The sequence below is a fragment of the Acomys minous genome (assembly GCF_964271855.1).
Source record: "Acomys minous genome assembly, chromosome: 3".
Taxonomy (NCBI): domain Eukaryota; kingdom Metazoa; phylum Chordata; class Mammalia; order Rodentia; family Muridae; genus Acomys; species Acomys minous.
In genome coordinates, this window is record NC_140485.1 from 129,570,267 (window position 1) to 129,595,511 (window position 25,245).

The following is a 25,245-nucleotide window of genomic DNA, read 5'->3' on the forward strand; positions in this document are numbered from 1 at the left end:
CTATGTCCTGTTTCATTGGCCAATTCAATGTCTTCTACCCCTTCCAGCAATTATCTTTGTTGGCATCTACTGTCTTATAGCCACATAAACAGCTTGGGCTTCCTGCTTTCATGATGATGATGATGATGATGATGATGATGATGATCCTGGATTCATGATGATGATGATGATGATGATGATGATGATGATGATTGTTGTAATTTTGAAGTTACATTTACCTATGTTTGGGAATGCACATACTGTGGCACACAAGTGGATTTTCTCCTTTTCCCATATGGGTTCTAGGGACTGAACTCAGGTAGTCAGGCTTGGTGGCACATGCCTTTACCTACTGAGCCATCTCTAGCTCCTGGTTTTCTTTTTTGAATACAGTTGTAATTTTTTCTTTCTTCTTTTATTGTTTCTTTTTAGCATATACATTTACATTATTGCACAGGAATAAAATAAACTACATATGCAGGAAGAACCAAGAGACAATCAGAAATTATATAAATGTTATATTCATAGTGATTTGGCTATTTGTATTTGGCTAACTTGAAGTAAACATCTTTACTATCTTGTTTGTTTGTTTGGTTTTTCTTTTTTCTTTTTTTTTTATTTAAAGATTTATTTATTATTATGCATACAGTGTTCTGCTTGCATATACACCTGCAGACCAGAAGAGGGAATCACATCACATTACAGATGGTCATGAACTACCATGTGGTTGCTGGGAATTGAACTCAGGACCTTTGGAAGAGCAGGTGGTGTTCTTAACCACTGAACCATCTCTCCAGCCCCCATTTGTTTAGTTTTTCAAGACAGGGTTTCTCTGTGTAGCCTTGGCTGTCCTGGACTTGCTTTGTAGACCAGGCTGGCCTAGAACTCACAGCGATCCACCTGCCTCTGCCTCCTGAGTGCTGGGATTAAAGCCATGTACTACCACTGCCTGGCTCTTTTTTCCTATCTTGTTTGGTCTAAATTTCTGAATGAAGATCAATATCTATCATATCTCATTTCTATTAACTTAAAACATCTATCTTGATCTAAAAACATCTTAACTCCTAACCTACTAAGCTTAATTGAAAGACTAAACTATCTGGTCTTCAACCCCATCAGAGATTTGAGAAGGAATAAAACTTAAATATCTGAGTGAACCAGAAGTGCATGTTAGCAGCTTCCAAAACGAAAACAGTTTACTGCCTGAACAGTCACCCAACACTCTCTATAATGTTGAAGCATCATCTTCAGCCTTCTGGCCCAATATATCTGACAGACATATTTGCGAGGCAGGGACTATTGTGGCCTTGCTTACCCTGTGAGGTAACTCAGACCCAGAAAGACACATGACATATTCTCACTCCTAAGCTGATGTTAACCACTTAATTCAGGTTAACCACATTATAATACAGAGACTGATGTGTCAACCAAGGTCCATGTTGGATGTGGATCTAGACCTCCTGCTCAGATGTAGTAGATAGGCTGCACAGTCTCCTTGTGGGTCCCACAATATGGGGAGTAGGAACTACTTCTGACATGGACGTGGGCATCCTAATGTTGTTGACTTCCACCTTGATGGGGTGGCCTTGCCAGGCCACAGAAGAAGAGGTTACAGCTAGTACAGAGGACACTGGATAAGCTGAGGTCAGACATAGGGGAGGAAGGCTCCCCTTCCTAAGAACACAATTGTATTTTATTGCCTATGTCTTGTTACCCACAATTCAATAGCTGTTGGTTGAGTCTGGCGTTTGCAATTCTCCAGTTCAGGTTTCTAGCTTCACCTGTTTTATCTTGTGTGTTTACAAAGCGCCCTCTGCGGTAGACCAGATGCAGATGATGCAGGTTCTGTTAGGGGTGGTGGTGGTGTGGTGTCCCGTGTGTGTGTGTGTGTGTGTGTGTGTGTGTGTGTGTGTGTGTTGGTGGTGTGTGTGGTGTCTCCTGTGTGTGTGTATATGAGTGTGTGGTGGTGGTGTGGTGGTAGTGGTGTTTGTGTGGTGTCTCGTGTGTGTGTGTGTGTGTGTGTGTGTGTGTGTGTGTGTTGGTGGTGTGGTGTCTTGTATATGTGAGTGTGTGGTGGTGGTGGTGTGGTGTCTTGTATATGTGAGTGTGTGGTGGTGGTGGTGTGGTGTCTCGTGTGTGTGTGTGTGTGTGTGTGTGTGTGTGAGTGTGTGTGGTGGTGTAGTGTCTTGTGAGTGTGTGAGTGTGTGGTGGTATGGTGTCTCGTGTGTGTGTGTGTGTGTGTGCGCGCGCGCGTATGTATGTGAGTGTATGGTGGTGGTGGTAGTGGTGTGTGTATGGTGTCTCGTGTGTGGTGTGTGTGTGTGTGAGTGTGTGGTGGTGGTGTGATGTCGTGTGTGTGTGGGTGTGTGTGTGTGGGTGTGTGGTGTGTGTGGTGTACTAGCCAGAAGGTGGCCCTCAGTCTGGTATTTTTACCAGGTTGCTGCCTGGTTCTGGAGAATTTGGATGCTTTATGTGGATCAGTGTGGCAAACTCACAGAGGGCACCACAGAGACCTGCTGCCTTCCTTCCACTACTGCTCTGCTTGCGACAGCTCTGGAACACCAACCACTAAGTCTTGTGACTTCCAGTCTATTCTGTTTTGGAAAACAGGAAGCCTCACTTCCCCAACACTGGGAAAGCCAGTCTCCTGCTGACAGCCAAAACAGTGTTTCAAGCTTTAGAATCGTTTGTTCAAATATGAGGCTTGCCTTTATAAAAACACTGAGGCTGCAAGACACAAAAATTTATTGTTTGTCTGCCTGTAGATAGACTTGCAGACAAGTTTGGGCATGTTGCTTCAGGTCCTTACATAGGAAGAAGAGAATCCAGGGCAGGAATTGCTTAAGGGCACTAGGTAACCTATGGTTCCCAAGGATCAGCCAAAGATCAAGTGAGCAGGCCAAAAGCACATGGGTTTGAATCCTGCATTTGCTAGTCATGTCAAGAAAAATACTCAGAGACTTATGCAATGGAGTTGGCAGAGGCTGTTGGTAAGGCTCCAAGGGTTGTTTTGGTAGAGAAATGACTTCAGGATATAATTGAGGAGTAGGTGGTGGTGACATATCACCTTCTGTGGTCCTGTGAGAGTCTGGGTCAGAACAAGCTGTGTGAGTGTCGAGAAGAGCCTGCTGGGACTTCATGGTTGTCATTGTTGTACAACTAGGTACAGCTACACACTGAAAAACCTTATTTACTTTTAGGCTAAATCCTGCTTTGTTGCTCAGATTGGCTTCAAACTCCCTGCCTTTTGTGATCCTTCTGCTTTACCCTCCTATGGTAGCTGGCACTAAGCCTTGTATCATTGCACATGGCTTCTTATACACTCGATAAAACTAAGGGTGATGAGCACTTTTTTTCCTTTAAATTGAGTCATTCTTTAAAGGATTTGTGGGACAGAGTCTCCTGTATGCTGGAGCTGTCAGCTGATCTTCACTGTAAGCCCTAAGTCTATATCTCCTTTAGATGGGTTGACAATTGGCAAATACCTTTTTGGTTTTCTTTTCTTTCTTTCTTAATCTTTTTGGTTTTCTAATGCCATGCTTAACCTTCTATTGTTCTTGGTCTTTTGATTTGCTATATATATATATAATCTTTGATTATATATTATATATATATATATATATAGCCCTTTTTCTATATGGAGCTACAGAGAGGCTGCAGAGTAGAATTGAAGTTCTTTTCTACAAACCATAAGAATTTAGCAATTCGATTGTCAGCATGCTCTCGGATTCTTTGGAGGCCTTCCTTTACCGATTCCTACACAGTGCTGCATTCCAGGCATCCTGAAAGCCACAGAGCTCTTCCACAGGACAAAGGACATCCTCTGGTTTACCCTCCCCCCCTCCTTGAGACTTCCATTGTTGTTATTATTTTTCTCAAGGGGTTTGGTGGGTGGCGATATTTTTGTGTCTGCTTTAGGATATTCTTCTTGGAAAACTGACTGCCACAAAGACTTGCATTTATATATTTATTCATCTATATCTATCTGTCTGTCTGTCTGTCTATCTTCTATCCGTCCATCCACGATCTTGCAGTGCACCCTAGAGGAGCTTCAAAACTTGTGTTTTTTCTGGCAGTGTGTCACCCCTTTGGGTTAAGACTTGCTTTTAAAACCTTTTAAACAAAGATACTGATACTAAAGATCGGAAAGAGTTAGTGTTCTAGTAATACTAAGGACAGCATTAGACAGTGCCACCGAGCGCATACTCAATGCCAAATGCTCTCGCAGTCTCTCTGTGTGTTTAACTACCCTGGGGACTCTGGGAAATGGTACTACAGATATTCTGTTGAGGTCTTAACTCCTGTAGGCTTATGTAGATTCAACCACGTTTTAAGATGGGGTCGTTAGGGTGATTTTCAATTATGAACGACATCCCTTACAAAAGGGAGATTTGGGCATATTCACAGACAGCCAGAGAAGGTGGCGTATAACGAGACCCAAACACTACAAGGCAATTTATACTGGAGCTAGACAGAGCCCAAGATCTGCTGGCACACCACTAGCTGGGAGGGGGCCAGGAAGTCTCCTGTTCCTACATGTTGCAGAGGGAAACCTGACTTCTGGTCTCACCAACTGTGAGACAATACACTCCCACTGTTTGGGACCTCCCGGCTGTTGGCATGCAGCAGTCAGCTGTAGGACACTCGTACAGGTAGGTGAGTGCTATGGCATTGTGCTGGTGTGGCACGAAGCTACCAGGAGGAGGCAGCATCACTTTGTAGGGCCCCTCACCTTGACCAGCGGGAAGAAGAAAATAGAGAAGAGAGATAAACAGAGTAGCACAACAAAAACCTGTCTGGGACCCTTTGAAACAGAGGCAGCAAAAGCTCTTTATGGGGCATGAATGGGGGAGGTAGATAAGTCCTCTGGAGTATTTAGTAAGGACTCACACAAAGGCGCCGGGTTGGCTTCCAGCATTTCATACCAGACTCTACCATGAACAAAACAAGTGGACTGGGCCTTGGGGAGGAATCACAGTGTGCCTGTCTCCTGCCAAGAGGGATTCCCCATGGCCGTCCTTCCTCTACTGACTGTGATTGGCGTGTATTTGTAATGAAGTGAGGAAGGACAGAGTGGTAACGCTCGGGAGCCTGAAGGATGCCTGAAGGACGCCTTTGAGCTGTCTTCAGCTTAGTTTTCCCAAGAGGACGACCTTTTGCCTTTTTGTTCCCATCTCTACCACGCCCTGATGCAGAGCTGGGGCAGGGTGTGGAGAGACAACTTGACACACAGCGCAGGCCAAGAGTGAAAAGTGTCCTTGGTGCTAGGTTCTGGGTCTGACTTCTCAGTTGGGTGGGTAAACTAATGTGGGGCGGGGTCTCTGGTAGAGGCTTTGCCACATGGGCATCATGACTTCTGACACGTGACTCCACTGGTCTGTGACTTCTACTACTGAGCTGAGACCCCCCCTAACCCTTGGTGTTATGTGAGGACTGAGTTAGGGAAGGGGTGATAGATGCTTCTGGATGGAGTTCTTTGTGTTTAGAGCCCTCCTGGCACCACTCTGCCATCTCATGTCATAGCTGTACACACGGCACAGATGTCTTGCCCTTGACACCATCTTTGGGAGTTCAGCAATCACTCCCGACCAGATTGCTAATGGTTAGGGCAGCACAGAAGGGAAGATGTGGAGAAAATGGAAACAATTTATTATAATATCTTTTATTCCCTGTTGAGTCTATGCTGGACATTTTAATTAAAATCGAATAGGTCATCCAGTCATTTTAAAATTCATTTTAATCTCTCCTATTCACCCAGGGTAAATGCATATAGAGGAATGTCTTCATACAGTAATGTAAAAATTGGCAGTTAGAAAAAAAAAGAAAGAAAGAAAAGAGAAAAAAAAATCAAGCTTCTTAGATCATCTGTAGCTAGCCCTGCTCCCTGAAGAATACTACTACTCATGACCATCCGTTTCCAAACCAGTGACTCAAGCCAAAATCTCCATCACTTCCCCTTGGAGACCATTGTACAGCCCAGTGTACCTCCCATTAACTAACTTTGCATTTGCAGAGGAAAAGCAGGACTTTAAAGTGGAGACTGAGGTCTGTGAGTCATGCTCCTAGAGGAAAAGGTCCCCGGAAGCTTGAAGAGATGGCCCACAGCTGCCACCCTGTCATTCATTGCCAGTCATGTGGCTGCAGAAAGTCATTGGACTGCACAGTGAGGTGTCTCCTCATGGAAAGAAAGTGTTGTTTAGAATTGAACTTAGCAACGGACATGAAGTGGAGTGGAGACACCGTACAGAAATGCAGATGTTTCCTGCCCCTAGTCTACTCATAGTTTATGGTTCAATGTTCAGGAACATAGGGCTAGCTTTGCTTTGGTTGGGGGTCAGGGCATGATAAAGATGAGAGGAACATTTTCCTGTAAGGCAGGATCAAGGTGGAAGTAAGTTCTACCACAGGCAGGGCATAGGAATAGAATCAACACCATCCACAAGAGTTTTGGTGGCCCCAAATTTGGTAAATTTTTTTTGTTTTTGTTTTTGTTTTTGTTTTTTTTAAGACAAGGTCTCTCTGTGTAGCCTTATCTGTTCTAGACTTGCTTTGTAGACCTGGCTGGCCCCAAACTCACAGTGATCCACCTGCCTCTGCCTCCTGAGTGCTGGGAGTAAAGGCATGTGCTACCATACCTGGCTAAATTTGGTAAAATATTAAGAAAGCGCAGTCATGAATACTGGTATTGCCAAGTGAAAAACATTTGACGATGGACAATCCATCTTCATCAAGAGCCTTGGTGTGTTAGTGCCAGAGAGGTTCCAAGCTATCTGCCCAGCTCTACGGTTTCCAGATCTGGACAGTTTCTTTCTGGGGTGCAGGGATTAACACAGGATCTTTGCTGTGTCATATCTCTGGCTGTCGTGGTGCTAGCCTTGAACGCACAGCAGTCCTCCTGCCTCAGCTTTCTGAGTGCCAGGTTTGCAGGGATGTGCTGTCCCCTGTAGGTAATAGTCTATTTCTCTTTTCTGTCTCTTTTAAAAGTACATTTCTACACATTGTAGAAACCAACTTTCTCTCATATCCACACAATCTTTATTTATTTTTCTGTGTAATCTTTATGATACATACTATTTGTGTCATGTATTTGACATTTAGTTTTCTGGAGGCTTGGGCGCCGATTGGGTTTTGTTGGATCAAGTGCTTATATCTTGTTCTTTTTCCCAAGGCATGTTGGGTATGGGCGCAGAGCTACACAGAGCTGTGAGGAAGGTCACACTGTCGATCCTTGTCACTTCCATCTCATGTTGTAGTCCATCCTCTTAGGAACCCCTCTTTTCACCTCTTGTGTCTTGCTTCCGCCTGCAGCAGTAGCTCAGGTCAGAGGTGGTTTAACTGAAGGAGAGGTGTGTGTGGCTGGAAAGATGGAGGTCGGTTCTGAGGGCGGGACATTGGAGAAAGAGTCTGAGGACCCGCAGTGTGAGATCCAGCCTGAGGAAGAGCTTCGTGTGTAGGAGCACAAGACAGAGCAAGTAGAGCCTCATCGACTGGGTTAGTTGGGACTTGGAGAGGTAAATGGTGGGTTTCTCTGTCTGATTAGGAGTGTAGACCCTGAGAAGGAACCCAGCAGATAGCCCTGAGCTCCGTCTGCCTCTTCAACTAACTTCCCTCCCTTTATTTTATATTTGGAGCCTGAGGGTTTGTGGGGTTAGTAGGTAGCTCATAATCTGAGTGTTTCTGGCCATTTAAGATATCTTACCTTGTTTTGCCCCACAGCACTTTTATGTGTGTGTGTGGCTCCACTTTTAGATCCCTTTTTTTCCTGGGAGAGAGAACATCTTCCATGGTATGCAGAACTGTGTAACTTATCTAATGGGAAGTGACCATGATAGTGAACTTTTTTTCCGAACCTAGCCCCCATCTCAAACCAAACCAAACAAGTCACTGATAATACTTAGCATCTGTTTTAGGTGGGACAGAGGGGACCAGATGGAGAGGAAGGACATCATGTTTGCATTGCAGTGAGCCTGGTACATGCTGATGGGAGGGGATGCTGTACGTCTACGGAGGGGAGTGAAAACGATGGCTGTCCCTCACTGGAGTGCCTCCTTGCGCATTACTGTCCCAGTCTGCTTTCTGTTACATCCAAGTGCATCCAATCAAGCAGAAACCACCTTCAGCCATTCCCCTGCTCCTTCCTGTCTTTTCAAATTGGATTTAATTTTCCCATGAGTCTCTTGCACAATAGCCAGAAGTCGTATGACCACCCTTGTAAGGTGTGGTCATTCTGTTGGTGTCCCGGGGTCTCTCTGACTTACACAGGGCCATTCTTAGCTGTTGAAGAAAACCTGCCATCCATCGTCTCCTGCAGCCACGAGGCCCCACTGCCCAGCTGGGATGATGGGGTTCGCAGCACAGGTTACTGGCCCGTCACAGTGGGAAGTTTGTTCCCACGCTGACTAGCTAGTCACTAATACCCCAGTATTGGTACCAGTGCAGTTCCCAGGTCTTGAAGCCATCACCTCAGATAATTTAATGAAGCTTTTTGTTTAAATGTCCCCTGTGGTGGTGACGGGGTTAGAACTGGGCCAGACTTAATTAAATAATTCAGAAATCTCTTGGTGGGCAGGGGATGTGGCTCTGTTGGGACAGTACTTGCCTAACATGCACGGAGCTCTGGATTTGATTCCCCAACACCTCATAAATTGAGTGTGGTGCCACAGGAGGAGCCACAGGAGGGTCAGATCATCCTTGGGTTATACACAGTTCAAGGCTAGCCTGGGCTACATGGGCGATCTCAAACCAACTGACCATCCAAAAGAAAACATAACCAAAGCTCATCTTTTCCCCCTAAAAACTCCTGTCAGTGCTCCTTGGGGGAAAAAATTCAGATAGACCTTTCATGGGTGTTGCTGGAGAAAAGTAATGCCCCAGGCCTGTTCCTCTGTCCTTATTCCTGGCTGAAGTCCTTGTAACTGGGGAAGCACAGTTTGTATTCACAGCTCTATCTAGGACTTAACCTCTTTGACCTGAGCACATCCCATCATGGTGAGGTACAGTGGATACGTGAGTCTTTGTTACAGCAGCATTCCCATCACCTAAAGGGACACACAAGCCGTTTGCCTATGCTATGGTGGCGGCTATCATGGTCAGGTGCCGGCTAGTCTTCCAGACTTGGCAACTGGAACATCTGGCAGCACCTGTCCTCTGTTCTCTATACCTAGGGAGGTGGCTGAATAAAAAGATGGACAGGGAGTGGGGTTGGAGGAGGGAGACAGTTTTCTCTATACTGGTGAAGGGAACACATGACTTCTACCAGGCTCTACAGCCCGAGTTTATTGAGGTACCAGATCAGAGAACATAGCTAAGACTTTAGTGCCATGTTTGCTGCTTTGAGCATCAGGAGAGACAGGTTCCATAGCTCCTGGATCCCGGGTTGGCCTTGGGAACCCTCTGTTCCTAAGGAAACATCAAACGACAAGTGTGGTGAAGGATTGGGCAGAGATGAGCAGGAGAAGGATGATGGAGGGGAGGCAGCATCTCTTCCGCTCAGTCTCCTTTCCTTTTCCATGTTTTTGGGTAGTGGTCCTGATGTGTATGGCTATTTCTAAGTGAAAGCCAAGAAGTGGCCTGGGAGGACCATTCATCATTTAACAGTATCTGTTGGGTATTTTGATGTGCCAGGCACTCTAGGAGATGCACCAAGTGATGCATGGGGTCCAGACGGAGACACGTGCTGGGACCATTGAATAGAGAAGCCAGCTTCACGGGGCTCTGTGTCTTTTGCTTTTGCTTCATTCATTCGTGGTCTTATGTAACCCAAGCTGGTCTCTAACTCCATGTGTAGGCGATGATGGGTAAATTGCGGATCCTCATGCCTTCGTCTTCCCAGTGCTGGGATTTTCAATCCTGGGTTATGCAGTGCTGGGGATCCAATCCATGGCCTTGTGCATGCTGGGTAAGCACTCCATAGACTAAGCTAAATCCCTAGCCCGTTTGCTACTTAATGCCTTTCTCCTTTTCAAAACCAGCCAGCCTTGGCGACAGCCTCAGTGACAGCCAGCTCGGTCCTCTTAGAGGTTGTCTTCATCCGAGCGGCTCTGTACATTCTGAACTTGTGAATTCTGCTTCTACAAGCCATGCCTCAGCCCACTCCTTGGTTGTAGTGCAGCCAAAAAAAATTCTTGAGCCCAGAGGCTGGGCAGGTTTGCAGGGCACAGAACAAAGAACAAACCGTGAGGCCCCCTGTTTACATCCTCAGGCTTGGGGCCACCCGTATTTCTGGAGAACTCAGGATTTCCTGAGGAAGCCTTCCTAGGGAGGGTGTGGTACAGTGACCAGGATATGACAACATGCAGCCCCCAGCCCTGGCCAGAGCCAAGACAGGGTGTGTGTCTAGGCCCACCATTGCCAGCTAGCACATCTCCCACGCTAGTTCTTTCACCCAGGTGGGGCTGGGGAGCCGGGTTGCTGTAGACCAGGGTTCGTGACCTGACAGCCAAGACTCTCAGAAGGCACTGCAATTCAGAGGCCGCCAGAGTCTTAGGCAGGAACCGTGTCAGCATTTGAGGCCCAGCTTTTCTCACAGGGACTTGGGTGGGGTCACTCAGGGATGCTGGGTCAGCCAAAAGCCCTGGCCTCAGGAAGAAATGATGGATTCAAAGATGTGACAATTTGTTTGGGCTGGCCACGCACCCAGGCATTGTGCTTCCTCAGCTGTGTGCTGCATGTAGCTGAGGGACACTGTACTTGACGCTGAGTTTTTTTTTCCGCTATGTAAGGTGAGGGGGCCCTGGAGGTGCTACACAGTTCACAGAGCTCTTACCCAACATTCCCAAGGCCCCGAGTGGTGGCATTACATATAATCCTAAGGAGGGTGGAGGCAGGAGGCTGTCAGATCTTAGAGTTACAGACAGTTGTGAGCTGCCCTGTGGGTGCTGGGAATTGAACCGGGGTCCTCCAGAAGAGCATTCAGTGTTCTTAACCACTGAGCCATCTCTCCAGCTCTTTTAACATAGCATCTTGTCTCTAGTTGTAACACAGAATATTATCCAGGTAGTCCACAGATATATTTTGTGGCCCAAATACCCAGAGCATCAGGAGTAATCCTCACTCATTTTTACACAGTGCAAGAGTACAGGTGGTTCTCTGCCTGTCCTAACTGCAGTTACAGAAGGCAGGGCACCATCTGCCCTCCATCAGCCTCAGCAGCATGCACAAACCTGTCTGTGCCGCTCTGTTCCCTGACTCTTACACTTACAGACCAGAGCCGATCTTAGGCTTGTCTATGGAATGGAATAATTTCCCTTTGGTAGGAGCTATTTTGCAATATTATGCTTATTGCGTTTGACTTTCTCACATGTATAAAACTAATAAACCAGGCAAACATAAAAGTGCTAAGTGTTAGAACTGACACTCTCAGGGGTTTATTTTTAATAAGCGTGTGTAATTACCACCTTGAACTATATTCCATTTGTTTCTTTTGAAACCATACAAAGAGGACAGGGTGATCTATAAGTGCAAGGCACCGGCAGAGTTAATACCGGCATTTCAAATTATAATGAAGATATGCGGGTCGGAGAAATTAAAACATGCAAGCTGCTTTTAAGTCTGAGAGCTGCAAAGTAGATTTGTTACTTAAAGGAAAAGTTGAAACATGCAGCACCATATAAATTGTTCATATTCCTTTGCCTCAGGCCCAGCCTGGCACTGTGCTTAGCGAGTGATCATCCTATTTTTTTCCCCGTGTTCATTTGCTCACACAGTTAGTATGCTTTTATCGAGAGCCTGCTAAGCATTGACCTAGGCATGGACTAAAACTCAGAGAAATGTTTGCCCCCTGGAACTCAAGTTTTTGTTGTTGTTTGTTTTTGTTTGTTGGCTGGTTGGTTTTGTTTTTCCAGGATAGTGTTTCTCTGTGTAGCCCTGTCTGTCAAGAAGCTCACACAAATCAGGGGGCTGGAGAGATGGCTCAGCGGCTAAGAGCACTGTCTGCTCTTCTAAAGGTCCTGAGTTCAATTCCCAGCAACCACATGGTGGCTCATAACTATCTAGAATGGGATCTTGTGCTTTCTTCTAGCATGCAGGTGTACACTGCATACATAATCAATCAATCAATCAATAAAAAGAAGCTCACAAATCAGGCTAGCCTTGAACTCACAGAGTTCCACCTGCCTCTGCCTCCTAAGTGTTGGGATTAAAGGTGTGTGCCACCAACAATTAGCTGGAACTCAACATTTTATTAGGAAATGGAGAGGAGATAATAAAAACTAACAGTAATGGATTGTTTTAGGTGTAAAAAGAAGAAAAATATATAAGGTAGAGAATGGGGTCAGAGACTTTATATATAGGGGAAGGGGATTGCAATTTACTTATGTATTTATTTAATTTATTTTGAGACCAGGTCTTCCATATCCCAGGCTGGACTTGAACTCCGTACTCCAGATTCTCTCGTTTCCACTTCCCTGATGCTAAGGTGTGGTGTGTGATGTTATTCATGTAGAGCTCAGCTTGAACCCCGGGCTGTGTGGACACTAGGCTAGCACTCTACCAACTGAGTGACTTACCCAGCCCACTGAGACTCCAGGGATCTGCACGATATCTGCAGGTGAGGGTGAGCGACTAGGAGAAACAGAGACAGCAGAGATAGAAGGAGCGCTTTCCAAGCTGCTGAGGCTAAGCAGGCATGGTGTGTTGAAGGATGGGACCCAGAGTGCACTGCGATCCCAGAGGCCAGGGATAAAGCTGGAGCCAGGCAAGGCGTTAGCAGCCATGTCTCCACTCTTAATTTTATTATTATTTAATTTTAAATTCTTCATGTGTATGGGTGTTTCTCCTGTATTCATGTCTGTGTACCATTTGAATTCCTTGGGTCTGCAGAGGCCAGAATAGGTCGGATCTCTAGGAACTGGAGTTACAATTGTGAGCCTCCAAGTAGGTGCTGGGCTTTGAACCAGGGCCCTCTGAGCCAGCACTCTTTCCTGCTGAGCTGTCTCTCCTGCCCTGTGTTGCCTTCTAGGTTTATGTTGTCACAGAGACTATGGCCTTCACTCAGAACAAAGCAGGAGCTTAAGGAAGAAGTTGACTCAGGTGGGCCATGGCCTGTTAGGTTCCAGTAGGATTTTTCCAACCACTGTGTTTATAGGGAGGGGGCCTACCTAGCCTTTCATGCCCCAGGAGTAAAACGCATCATTGAACTGCCACCATGTTTGTCAACGGAGAAACAGTCTGCCTTGACAGAATCAGACTTTCCTTTCGAAAAAGTAAAAACGAAGCCAAAAAATGACCCCTTTCCCAACTAATAGCAACCTTCCCCCAAGACCCCTATAAATCTTTAATTTAATTTTCATGGTAGGCTTCCCCCTCCCCAACAATGTGGGAGACAATTAAAATAAATATTTGTTCTATCCACATCACAAAGAAGAAAGTGAAACTGTCCCCCTCAACCCCCACCCACCCTTTTTATAGGGCCATTGAAGAGAGTCAAGTAGTCTGGGTAAAAGGAAAAAGTGGGTGCACATGTCTTAACTGGTTTATTTCCTGTGTGAGATGGCATCTGAGAATGCAAATGGAAAAGTGGAGGCCATTGGAGTCAACAGCTGGTCCCCAGGATCTGTCCAATGAGCCGGTAGAAATGTTACCACTACTTTAAATCTATTGCTCTTCAAAACATGGGCCATACATGTCGGAACGCTGGACGCTGGTACTGTTCCTTAGTGTTCCAGCTCGTGAGCAACTTGAGAAGACAGGCGTTTTCCTTCTCTTGCTAGCAGCTAGAAATGTGCACTCACTGTCGAGCTGTTGCTGCAGGCATAAGAGAAGTCTTTTCTGTCACCAACTTTATCCCTGGGTACCTAGTGTAGATATCTGATGTAAATAACCTACTTTTTTCCCTCTGCATTCTCCACAGTTTGCTTGAATAAACTCCAAAGTAAAAACTGGTTTTGCTAACAAATATTTCTGCCTTTAAAATACTGGTGATTTTTATAAAGGATCTTTACTCTAAATGCAGTTTTGAGAAATATTTTTCAATTTAAATAAAGTTAACTGAATTTGAAAAAAAAAAAAGAGAGAGAGAGAAACGTCCAGTTTACAGAGCAGACCTGCTCAGAAAGCAAACACTCTTCCTCGCTCGCTCTCAGCTTCTCAGCCGGTTTTAACCGAAGGATAAAAACAAACCCAAATGCATCTGGTGTCAGAGCACTTCTACATTAGGTTTTGGCAAAAGCAAATGCCTTTTATGATGAAAATCTCGATCATCCCTAGTAGAAAAGATGCAGTGAGCCTAGAACTTTTAGCTCCCAAGAAACCGCAAAGCAAGTCCGACCATGGGGTCCTCTGGGGAGATTGACAGTTGTGTGGGGTGACAGACAGACAGCTGTAGGAACAGGTATGCTCATATGCTAGAGCTGTTTTGTGAAACGGAGGCTCCCTACACCCAATTTTCTGCCCCTTCTGGTCAGAGAGTTGTTTGGGGGTGAAACCAACACTTCTCCCGTCCATAACCTGTGCATGAACTGGAGTTTCTGAACGGACTACCCGGCAGCTAGTCCTGGAGGAGCCTGGGGCAGGGCGGGGCGGGGCGGAGTAGAGTGGAGTGGGGGAGAAGAGCTGTGTAAGGAAAAGTTAGGGTCCTTGGGTTGTTTTCCAGGCCCCTGGGAGAATTGGTTTCTTCCTCACTTTTGAGAGATGGCCCCACGGTTGGTGGCTCTTGAAGGAAGGGCTCAAACCCAGTAGTTAACAAATAAAACTGAAGAGTTTCTCCCTCAGCCGCAGCATGGGGCCTGCCTGTCTGCTCACAATCCTAGGAGTCTTGCATGCTTCTGAGGCTCCAGCTTGCCCTTGTGTTTGTTTTCTTTCCACACCTGGACCCGAGGCTTTCCAGCTGTGCTTTCCTGTTCCTGCCTGTTTGAGGCTCGTGGAATACTGAGGACTCAGCCCGACAAACTTCTGCTGTTAAGTCTTTTTTTCTTTTTCTCTTTCTTTCTTTCTTCCTTCCTTCCTTTCTTTCTTTCTTTCTTTTTTTGTACTGGGTTTCTCTGTGTAGCCTTGGTTGTCCTGGAACTCACTCCATAGACCAGGCTGGCCTTGAACTCAGAGGTCTACCTACATCTGCCTCTCAGGTGGTGCCACACCAGCTATTTAAGTCTTTTTTTTTTTCTCTTCATATAATCTTACTGTTGGGATTACAGAAGATGGCTTTAATTAACCATATCACGCCAAAGAACTTTCCTTTAACCCATTTGCTTGAAGAAGCTGCTTTGGGCGATGAGTGATGATCTAGACCTTGACTGCCAGTGCCCGGGAGGCAGAGACAGGCAGGTTATTGTGGGTTCAAATACAGCCTGGTCTACATAGTGAGTTCCAGGCCAACCAAGACTGTGGAGTGAGATTTGATTCAGAACAAACAAACAAACAGAAAGAGCAAAAGGAAAACATAACAGTGACACAAGCAAAACAACACAACAGAACAACAGCAAACCGTGACCACTGGTCATGGTTGCCATACGCAGACGGATAAGAACTCAAGGCTAGCCTATGTTCACATAGAACATTGTGAGTTCCAGGCTAGCCTGGGCTATATACAGGGACACTCTGCTCCCCAAACAGAAAAGAGAAAGGAAAAGACAAGCAGAAAAAACAAAAACAAAAACAAAAACAAACCAGTAACCTTTGGATCACATCAAAGCTTATGACCTTCAGTATGTTGGTCATTATCTGCACTTAGAGGAAATCCTAAGAAATAATGCTTGTGCTGATGGAAGAAGCTTGGCTTCTTGGCTTCTGAGACAGGCCACTCAAAACCCCTTGGCTTTCAGCTTCTGTTTACTTATCTTTAGAATAAAATAATCAGATGAGGCCAGATGTAAGACCCTAACACTCTAGGTGTCTCAGCATACGAGAAATTGGAATCCTGTGAGCAACCAGGCGATACGACCTGGTTCTTCCAAATAATGGAGGCGCCTTTGCCTTCCTGTTGATGGAGGAAGATGCCCTCAGGAGTGTTTCCTGAGTAGCAGCTGCCCTGCTACAGATAGATTTTATGTGTACCACATGTGTTTTACTTAATCCCATTGGAGCCCATTGGTTAATGACCCTGCTACCGTTTTACATAGGAGGGAGAAGTGCATGCTGCAATATCTTACCGTTAACCGTCAACCAATAATTGGTAGAGTGGCATTCACATCTCAGACCGCCTCATCCATGGCTGGTGTCTTTGGCCATCACATAATTCCTTCTTTTGTGGGCCATTCTTTTGTTTTGTTTTGTTTTGTTTTGTTTTTTCAAGACAGGGTTTCTCTATGTAACAGTCCTGGCTGTCCTGGCCTCACTTTGTAGACCAGCCTGGCCTTGAACTCGCAGAGATCCGCCTGCCTCTGCCTCTCCAGTGCTGGGATTAAAAGGATGCGTCACCATGATTGGCTCATGTCACAAGTTTTGAGGATGTTTTTGCATGTATTGTGCAGTTAGTGAGTTCAGTCCCACTGTCTCTATAAAATCTGTGTGATTTGACTCTCACGGAAGTACATCTAGTTTAAGCCGCATGCTTGCACCCTGTCTCTCCCAGCTTAAAGAGCTATGTGTGGCTATGGATTCCCAAAGAAGCCCTAAACCTGGGGTCCCTCATCTGTCCCTGGCCTACCATACCTCTGCAATCCGATGCTTTAGCCTTAGGTAGCTCTTCCTCTTGGGACAGGGCTATCTCTTCATACATACAAGTTACAGCGGTTACTTCTGCCAGGAGCCATACTTCCCACGGTTTTTCACTTACCACACCAGGTTCTAGTAATAAGTTCCCGTTTCGTTGTCTCTGTGGGGCCAAGGTCAGTGAGAACAGGAATTGACTAAAAAGCTCACCATCGTGCATAAAAATGATGATCCAGGGCCAGCAGGATGGCTCGGGAAGTTAAAAGCTTGTCGCCATGGGCCATGACCTTGAGTTTGATCCCTAGGGCCCACATGGTACATGAAGAGAACTGACGCCCACAGGCTGTCGTCTTTTGACTCCTATGTATGGCCTGCTATCACACATACAAACAGACGCAAATAAATCAAGGCCAAACCATTAAAATAATTCTGGCTTAGTTGGAAGTCTCTCAATTCACAGAGCTCTCTAGAAGGGCACAGCACTCTACTGCTTTCCAGTCATTCACACACACACACATCTGACAGGCATTTTTTAGGTCACTGTTTAAATGCTGAGTCCTGCTATGGAGTCAGGTGCCAAAGTGAATCATAGCTGAAGGCTTCAAAAACTCTGTGACATGTCATGCTGACAAGGAACACATGAGCATTTCTAAAAGACCCTTTCTAACAGAAAGTTTTACATGTGGGCAAAGGTAGAGCGCCCGCTGCAGAATTGCCACGTCACCACTGGAGTTTTCCATTTTGGCTGACTCTTGTTTCATCTGTGTACCTCCTCTGGCTCTCCTGACCTCATGATTTCTAGGCAAGACAGGATTATCACGTCAGGCCATTTGTATGTGTCATGGAGAGTCATGAGCACAGGATGAGCCCTGATGCCCACAGTTCAGTCACCATCAGACTGTGTAGATATTACAAATATGTGGCTTTTTGGCAGCAGCATCACAAAGCACTTTCTCTGTGTAACAGCCCTGGCTGTCCTGGACTCACTCTGTATACCAGGCTGGCCTCGAACTCACAGCGATCCGCCTGCCTCTGCCTCCCATAGTGCTGGGATTAAAGGCGTGCGCCACCACACCCGGCCACAAAGTGGTTTGAACGATTGGATTTTTACAGGTGTGGTGGCTGCTGTCTTTGAGGTTTTCTGGGGGTGACCAGAACGCAGGTTTCACCATTTGAACCGAGGAAAAGTTAAACGGAAGTCCAGCAGAGAAGGCCAGCCGGACTCCAAGCAGAGTATTATTTTCTATAGCAGATGGACTTTTCAAACCTGACCAAGAACTTGCATATTGTAGAGAGCTTAACAATGTTGTCAGAAGTGTCATAATTACCATACTTATTGCTACAATTTGAGACTATCATAGACTAGTTTTTCCCCAGTCGGATCTTGGTCAGTCATACTTAATAAAAATGTCTCTATTCTCAAGTTCGGGTGCCAAAGTCCGCCTGAGAAAAGTGTGATTCACCCTCATCAAAATCTGTGAGCATGGCCTAAGATTGTGACTTCATTCTCATCCAATGGGCTGTGCTTTTCTTTCCAGATCTGTGATTCTGTTAAGCTCAGGGCAGCTGAGACATGGAAAATGAGTTCAGTCTAAAATTGCCATCTGGTAAATCCCAGGATGCACTGGAGGCTGAGTTGATACTTGTTTTTTTACAAAGCAGCTCATCAGTGGTATGCGGTCTTCTGCTTTTTCAAGTCCTTCGGTTCCCATCATGGCTAGCTAACAGAGTGGTTCTTTCGGAGGTTGCAATTGCCAAGGGACCTTATGCTAAGCATACAGCTTACTACCTCCCTTCAGCACATTTCTGTGGCTTAGCCACATAGCCATACTAAATAAGCTAAGGGACACACTTTGCTCATCCGTCCAGCGGCAATAAGTATTCATATTTTGTGATTTTTATGTTATGTTTTTTAATACTAGTTGCCACATCTAGAACGTAATTGTTTGTATTTTGTTTTTGCCATTGTTTCTGTGATGCTGGTAGTTAGAGAAGTGTAGATAAAAATTAGGTTGGCCTTGTATCAATAGAAGCTTGTGAGGAGATATAAAACTCATCAAGCCCTGGTTTCCCTGATATTTCTTCCTGCAGGTTTTGTGGAACTGAGCAGTCTATCCTTAAGAGCTGAGCCTCAAGGGTGGAGTGGGTGCTCTATCCCACTTTCCATGCCATAGTGCGACCTCATTTGCCAAAGTGAGAATTACGTATATAGGTTCCGGCAAGTTCTGGGTATTTTGGAGAGGGGAACAGCAGGCGTGAAGTCAGCCCTGCCCCGGCCACCTGCTCTGTGGGCGCGCACACACCCAGAGGCCTCCTTCCTCATCGCCATGATCTCATAATTCCCCTTAGTGTATATACGTAGTTGTTATGTGTTAAATTTTATTTTCCTCAAACTGTGTTCCAGTTCAAACCCTCTCTGGAAGTGGCTGGAAATGACGCCTTAGGATTAGTCAGTTATTTGAGGTCAATTATTATATGCTCAACACATTTCTCTAAAAGCACACAACAGGATGGGACGGGACAGGATGTCAGAGTTGGTTTGATTGGTGTCATTGCATGCATTCTGTGAGGCTGAGCACAGAAACCAGAGGGAAACTCGTCTGTTTGCTTGCAGCAGGGTTACCTGACAGGATATGGAAAGTACTTATCAGCTCAGAAGCTTTAAGCAAGCTAATTAAGGATGAAAACGCTCTGGGAATTCTTTTCAGGAGATCAGGCAGGCTTCCGTGCAGTATTGTGAATTCTTTTAATGGATTTGGCTTGTAGGGTGTGTGTGTTTGTGTGTGTGTGTGTGTACACATTCATGAATTTATACATATCTCTATCTGAGGAAAAAGGAGCAATATAAATAAAACACAATTTACGTTCTGCGAAACACATCATGTATGTTCTTAGAGGAACAGAAAAAGACAAAAACAGAATACAAATTAGGAGTTTGCTTCTTTTTCTCCCCCTCAACTCTTAAGGAGTTACAACAGAACACTGAGGCTTTCCCGTAGGGCTCTTACCTTTATAGAAACATAAAATAAGAAATTAGAGGGTAGAGAAATGACTCAACCACTAAGCTGTAACTGCTTTTTCAGAGGACCAGAGTTTGGTTCTCAACACCCACATCAGGCAGCTTATAACTACCTGTTACTCCATCTTCTAGGAGATCTGATGCCCTCTTCTGGACTCTTTGGGCACCTGTGTACACATTTTGTACACATGCGCGCACACACACACCTACACACATACCCACTAATAAATGTTTTTGTTTTTTTTTTTTTTAGAAATATGACTAGTTCACTTGCATTCATTTGCATATACTCCACAAAGGACCTGTCTCTTTGTACCTCCTGCCGTTTTCAGAGATCTTTTTTGTTTTTTGCTTCTGTCATCCCTCTTACATCTGTCAAGATGTTCTAAGCCATAAAAGACATCTGGGGAGAGGAGAGGAAAAATGGCCAAAGCAGCCATATGTATGACTTCCATATTCCTAGGACCTTCAGCTTTACATTTTCCTGAGATGGGAGTTTCACTGGGATAAATCTGAGAGATGCTGTTAAAATGGCTGTTGAGAGAACAAGGCCCTTCTTCTCCTCCTCCCCCGCCCTGATTGCGGTCCGTGCAGTTTGCCCTTTCTGTTCACCGTGCTATCTCCCTGCACTTTTATGCTTGCTCTGTGCAGCATGAGATGAATTCCAGACCCTGTGTGGTGGGGACAGGTGGGGACTCTGTCTTACTTCTGTAGTATGGGAAGAGACGTTGGGTTTGTCTGTACCCTTTTCTCTTGTTTATAAAGACGAAATGGGGGGAAAAATCTTATATGAAGTCAGAATTTCACAATCTACTTAAACAGTCTTTTAAGGAAATAAAGTTTATTTTCGCCCTAGACTTGGGTTATATACTAGGTTAGCCTAACTTATGAGAACAAAAAAAAAAAAAAAAAAAAAAAAAAAAAAAGGAAGTGAAACAGATTAGGCAATTAATAAAGTCTAGACCAGAAATTGAATTCGTAATTTAAAAAAAAATTGTGTGTGTGGGTCTGTACATGTGAGTGCAGGTGTCAGATCTCCTGGAGAGAGGGAGACATATGCAGTTGTGAGTCACCTGATGTGGATGCTGGGAACTGAACTCGGGTTCTCTGCAAGAGCAGCAAGTGCTCACTGACTCCTGGGCCATCACTGTAGCTCCAACACTAAATACTTAAAAAAAAAAAAAAGAATGTCTTCCTGTTTTCTTTTTGTTTTTGTTTGTTTGTTGGTTTGTTTTGTTTTTTTTTCCCCTGTTTTCTTAATGGTATTTATGATGGCAACTATAGACATGATTTAGAGTCATATTTTTGTTAGAAGATTATTTGATAAGATCAGTGCCCCTTGATGTGAACCTTCCGGGCTAGGGTAAGACTCAGCTTTGCATTTTCACAATGCAAGATGCCAGCTGGGCGGGTGGCCTCATACTTGGAATTCCAGCCCTGGGGAGACTGAGGCAGCTTGCTTGCCGTGCATTTGAGGCTAGCCCAGGCTGCAGAACCGGGACAGAGTGACAGCTGCAGGAGGGGAAAGATCAGCAACATTATTCGGCTTCCCCCATAGGCTTGTGTGGCAGGTACTCAATGGCAGTAAATATTTTCCTAAAGCAGCTCTGTACCTGTCTCAAACAAGGGCAAGTTAGTTCAAAGTAATGCAGAGGCTGGCAGAGAGTTCCGAAAGAACAAAAACTAACTCTCCAACCCTCCCTCCCCCTCCCCACTCCCCACCCCCACCACACACACACCAACTGTCCAGATGTGAACAGACTTTGAGCTGGTGGTCCCATAGGAAGCTTTGCATACTTAATGCATACACCTGGGTGAGTCTGGCTACCATTAGAAGCATCCTTGTCATCAAGGCCATAAAATTCATTGTTGCCCGGGGTCTCCTCCCTCCCTCTTTATTACTATTAGTTTCCTTTCTTTCTTTCTTTTCTTCTTTAAAAAAAAAAAAAAAAAAAAGAGCTTGGAGTTTGAGTGATAAAGAGAAAAATCCCCAGGTATTTCCGTGGTTCTATTTGATTGGGCCATAAAAGATAATTTTGTGGGTATGGCAGACAAGACCTACTTGTAAAACTTACTTACATTCTTGTAGTCTTTGGCCATTTTGGCATTTAAATCATCAGGGCACATGAAGGCAGCAATTGCAGGGGCTCACTGCACATCTGGGAAGTGATTTGGGTGCATGTAAAGGCAGCTCTGCCACCCTACTTTAAATTCTTACCCACTGAGCAACAAATGAGGAATGGCTACCCAGCCATATTGAAGGTGTGAAATATGGGCTGGCTGTGCCTAACTGGAGCAGAACAGATGTTGCTTCCTCAGGAGCAACAGATAGGATTTTTTTTTTTTTTTAAAGCCTCCAGAGTACCAGGGGAGTTCTGAGTGATACAGAATGGAGCTGAAAGGCCAACTAACTGTTGGGCTGGTACGAGAAACCGATCAGTAGTTGAAGCTTTATAACTAAATCGGTGATATTAGAGCATGTCCTTAGGATATATGAAGAGAGTAAAAACAAACAAACCATAATTTGAATATAGCTATATAAGTGATTGCCTTTTATGGTTCAGGTGGCCTGGAGTAGTACAAGAAAACAGTCAGTCCTGACTGAATCTATAGTTGACAAATGGAGAAAGTTGTACATAAGTATCCATTTTGTTTACTTGTTTGTTTGAGACAGGGTCTGGAGTATCCCAGGCTAGTCTCCCACTAGCAGTGGGGCGGAGGATGGTCTTGAACTTCTAACCCTCCTGTCTTCCAGCTCCTAAGTGCTGGGATTATAGGCGTGAAGCACTGCGTTCTGCTTATGTGGCACTGGGGATCAAACCTGGGGCTTCATGCATGCCAGACAAACACTCTGCCAGCTGAACCACATTCACCGTCAAACACGGGTAGTGTGTGATAGATGCTGGAAATCTGTTTGGAGTGCCTACGAATGTGTGACAGAGAAAGGGATTGGTTTTTATGCAAGAACAGCAGGAAGGGGTTGGAGAGATGGCTCAGGGTTAAGCTTACTTACTGTCCTGGCAGAGGACCAAAGTTTGGGTTCCAGCACCCACAGAGAGCTCCAAACTGTCTACAACTCTAGCTACAGGGGATCTAGCACCCTCTTCTGGCCTGAATGGGCACTGCATGCACAGACAGACAGACAGACAGATACACACACACACACACACACACACACACACACACACACACACACACACACGCAGCAGCAGGCAAGGGGAAACACATGACGCATGACATGCCCAGTGAGTCCCAGGCGTTAGAAGCTGGGACTGGTGTCTTTGGTCCATTGTGACAGGTGTGTGGTTTCCATGAGGGATGAGGAGAGACATTGCCGCGTGCGGCTAGCCTCTCAGTGCCTCCAGACCTGGAAACCGAGGGACCCAGTATCCCCCAGAGGGCCTGGTTGTGGTTGGAATTGGGGATCCGACTCATGCCCGTGAGTTCTCTGCTAGTGTTCGAGCCTTGCTCTCCTCAGATAACAGACATACCGAGAAGGGCTCCCCTATTTCTCCATCTTACCATCGTTCCCCACTAGAAACCTGGAGGGCAGGTAGTGGGCTCCCCCCTCTCCTGCTGTGTCCAGCCTGTTTTGTTTTGTTTTTTTCCTGACAGGCTGACTTGTAGTTGGAGAATAACTTTGCCCAGGCATGTTCAGATGCTCACAGATCTTCCTGACCTCCTTCGCGCCCTTCTCTTCCCTCTCTGCGTGTCAGGATCTCTGAAGCAGTTCCCTCCGAGGCAGAATGTGTTTAGTGGTCAAAAGGAAAGAACATTTCTAGAAAACCGCTTATTTCGGTTTCTGTTTCTCCCCTTCCTTAGTTCCTAAAATCAAACAACTCAGAAGTAGGATAAAGGTGGTCACCGGCTGTGCCTTAGACCTCCTGACCAAGGCTTAGGTCTGCAGCAGGGTTAGCGCTAACCCCAATTCTGCCAGCGGTCAGGCTGCTTTGCTGTGAGGAATCTGTTGCTAACGGCTTTGCACTGACATTAATAACCTAAGGGGCTGGTGACCAGTCTGTGGTGTGGATAATGGGATATGAGTTTGGGGTCATCTATAAGTTGTGTTTTCATGGCTGTCTTAACAAAATTATGCTCTTCTTGCCTGTCCTGGTCAAGTCACCCATTCACACTGAATTAGGGAAGATGTACGGGAGATGAAGGAAGGGAGCAGGGGAGGTACCTTCTGGAGGGAAGACATGATAGAGGAAATGCGTAGTTCAGACACGCGTTGTATTCCGGTCATGAGCTGAGGGATCCACTAGCCTTGAGGAAAACTGCAGTATGGTTATCTCTTGTCATGAAAGCCACTGGGTAATTAAGTATTGCACTGTTTGCTGTGTGTGCCAGGCGGTCTGTGTGTTCAGGAGTGATGCTCCGTTCTTGCTTGCTGTCTGGTAGGTGCTGTCATTAACCCAGTGTCACCAAGGGGTTGAGAAATGAGCTCCAGGCTAGATAAGTGAGAGATCACAGAAGCAGATGTAAACTCATAGCACTGCCTCCGTGGGGCACTGGGATCCTGCCTCCGTGAAGAGACGAGTGGCATGTTTATTTACTTATTTAGGTGAACTTGTGCCTTGTGCCTGAATGTCTAATAAATAATAAATCTAGTGGATAGCATGAATATTAATGACTATGCAACAGTGAATAATGACTCCCAGCAAACACAAATGGCTAAAGGCTTTCCATTTTTTCTGTCATTCGTGAGAGGTCTCAATATGGCCTTGATGTAGTCACCTCCCATGGAGTCTGGAGTCGCAGGCTTCACTGAGTTTGGACATCTGGGTCTTTCACAGGCTCCCTTGGTAATGCTGTACAGCTATGGCCACGGCTGGGTGTCAGTGAGTCTGTTACAGAGTCTGCTAACTGGACTTGCCTCCATGCTAGGCAGGTATGAGTGGGTCACTGTGGCTTTTGTCTCAATAGGGCCAAAGAGAGACTGGGTTTCTTGTCCGCTCTGGAATCCATAGGGAGCTACTCATGTTCTCTGAGCTAGCTTACTCCAGAAATATAGTAAGGAAAAGAACTGGCCCCATTTCAGAGGACTGTCCTGGCAATCTTGTCTTACAAGTAAAAACCTAGCCTGGCCTATGAGTACCCGGTCATAATATCAGCCATTATTTATACAAACACTTGTTAGCAGGGAATTGGAGGCTGTGGCTTTTCCAGAGTAGACTGACTGACCTGACCGCCTTTGTCCTTTTCCTGTCTCTTCCTTCCTCAGGATGGTTCGTTGGGAAACATTGATGACCTGGCACAACAGTATGCAGATTATTACAATACCTGCTTCTCCGACGTGTGCGAGCGGATGGAGGAGCTTCGGAAACGGCGTGTTTCCCAGGACCTGGATGTGGTGAGTGTGTGGCTGTGGGAAATGACTGTTGTCAAGTAGGCCTGTGCTATTGATACTCCAGTCTTGCAGCCCTTGGTCCTTCTTACAGCCCCAACTGTGTCTGGAGGCTGTCGGTCAGCTCCTGGCTAGGTGTGGTGAAATGCCCTGTGCCCAAAAGACCAACCCTCTTCTTCTGAATGAGTGTTGACTAGGGCAATATGACCAAATGTGTGCAGTTATTGAAAGGCTAGATCTTTCTTTCTTGGTTTCTTTCTTTCTTTCTATTATTGGCCAGATGATAATGTGGGTTTTTTTCTTTTTTTCTTGT

General features: G+C 45.6%; 1 protein-coding gene across 5 annotated transcripts in view; it reads left to right on the forward strand.

The window, feature by feature from the left end:
• SASH1 (SAM and SH3 domain containing 1) overlaps positions 1–25,245 on the forward strand; it is a 305,726-nt gene that overhangs the window by 152,335 nt on the left and 128,146 nt on the right. For all 5 annotated transcript variants that reach the window (XM_084777496.1, XM_084777497.1, XM_084777495.1 and 2 more), the window contains exon 2: positions 24,810–24,938. In XM_084777496.1, coding sequence (XP_084633622.1) covers positions 24,810–24,938 — 129 coding nt within the window. The remainder of the gene's footprint in view (positions 1–24,809; positions 24,939–25,245) is intronic.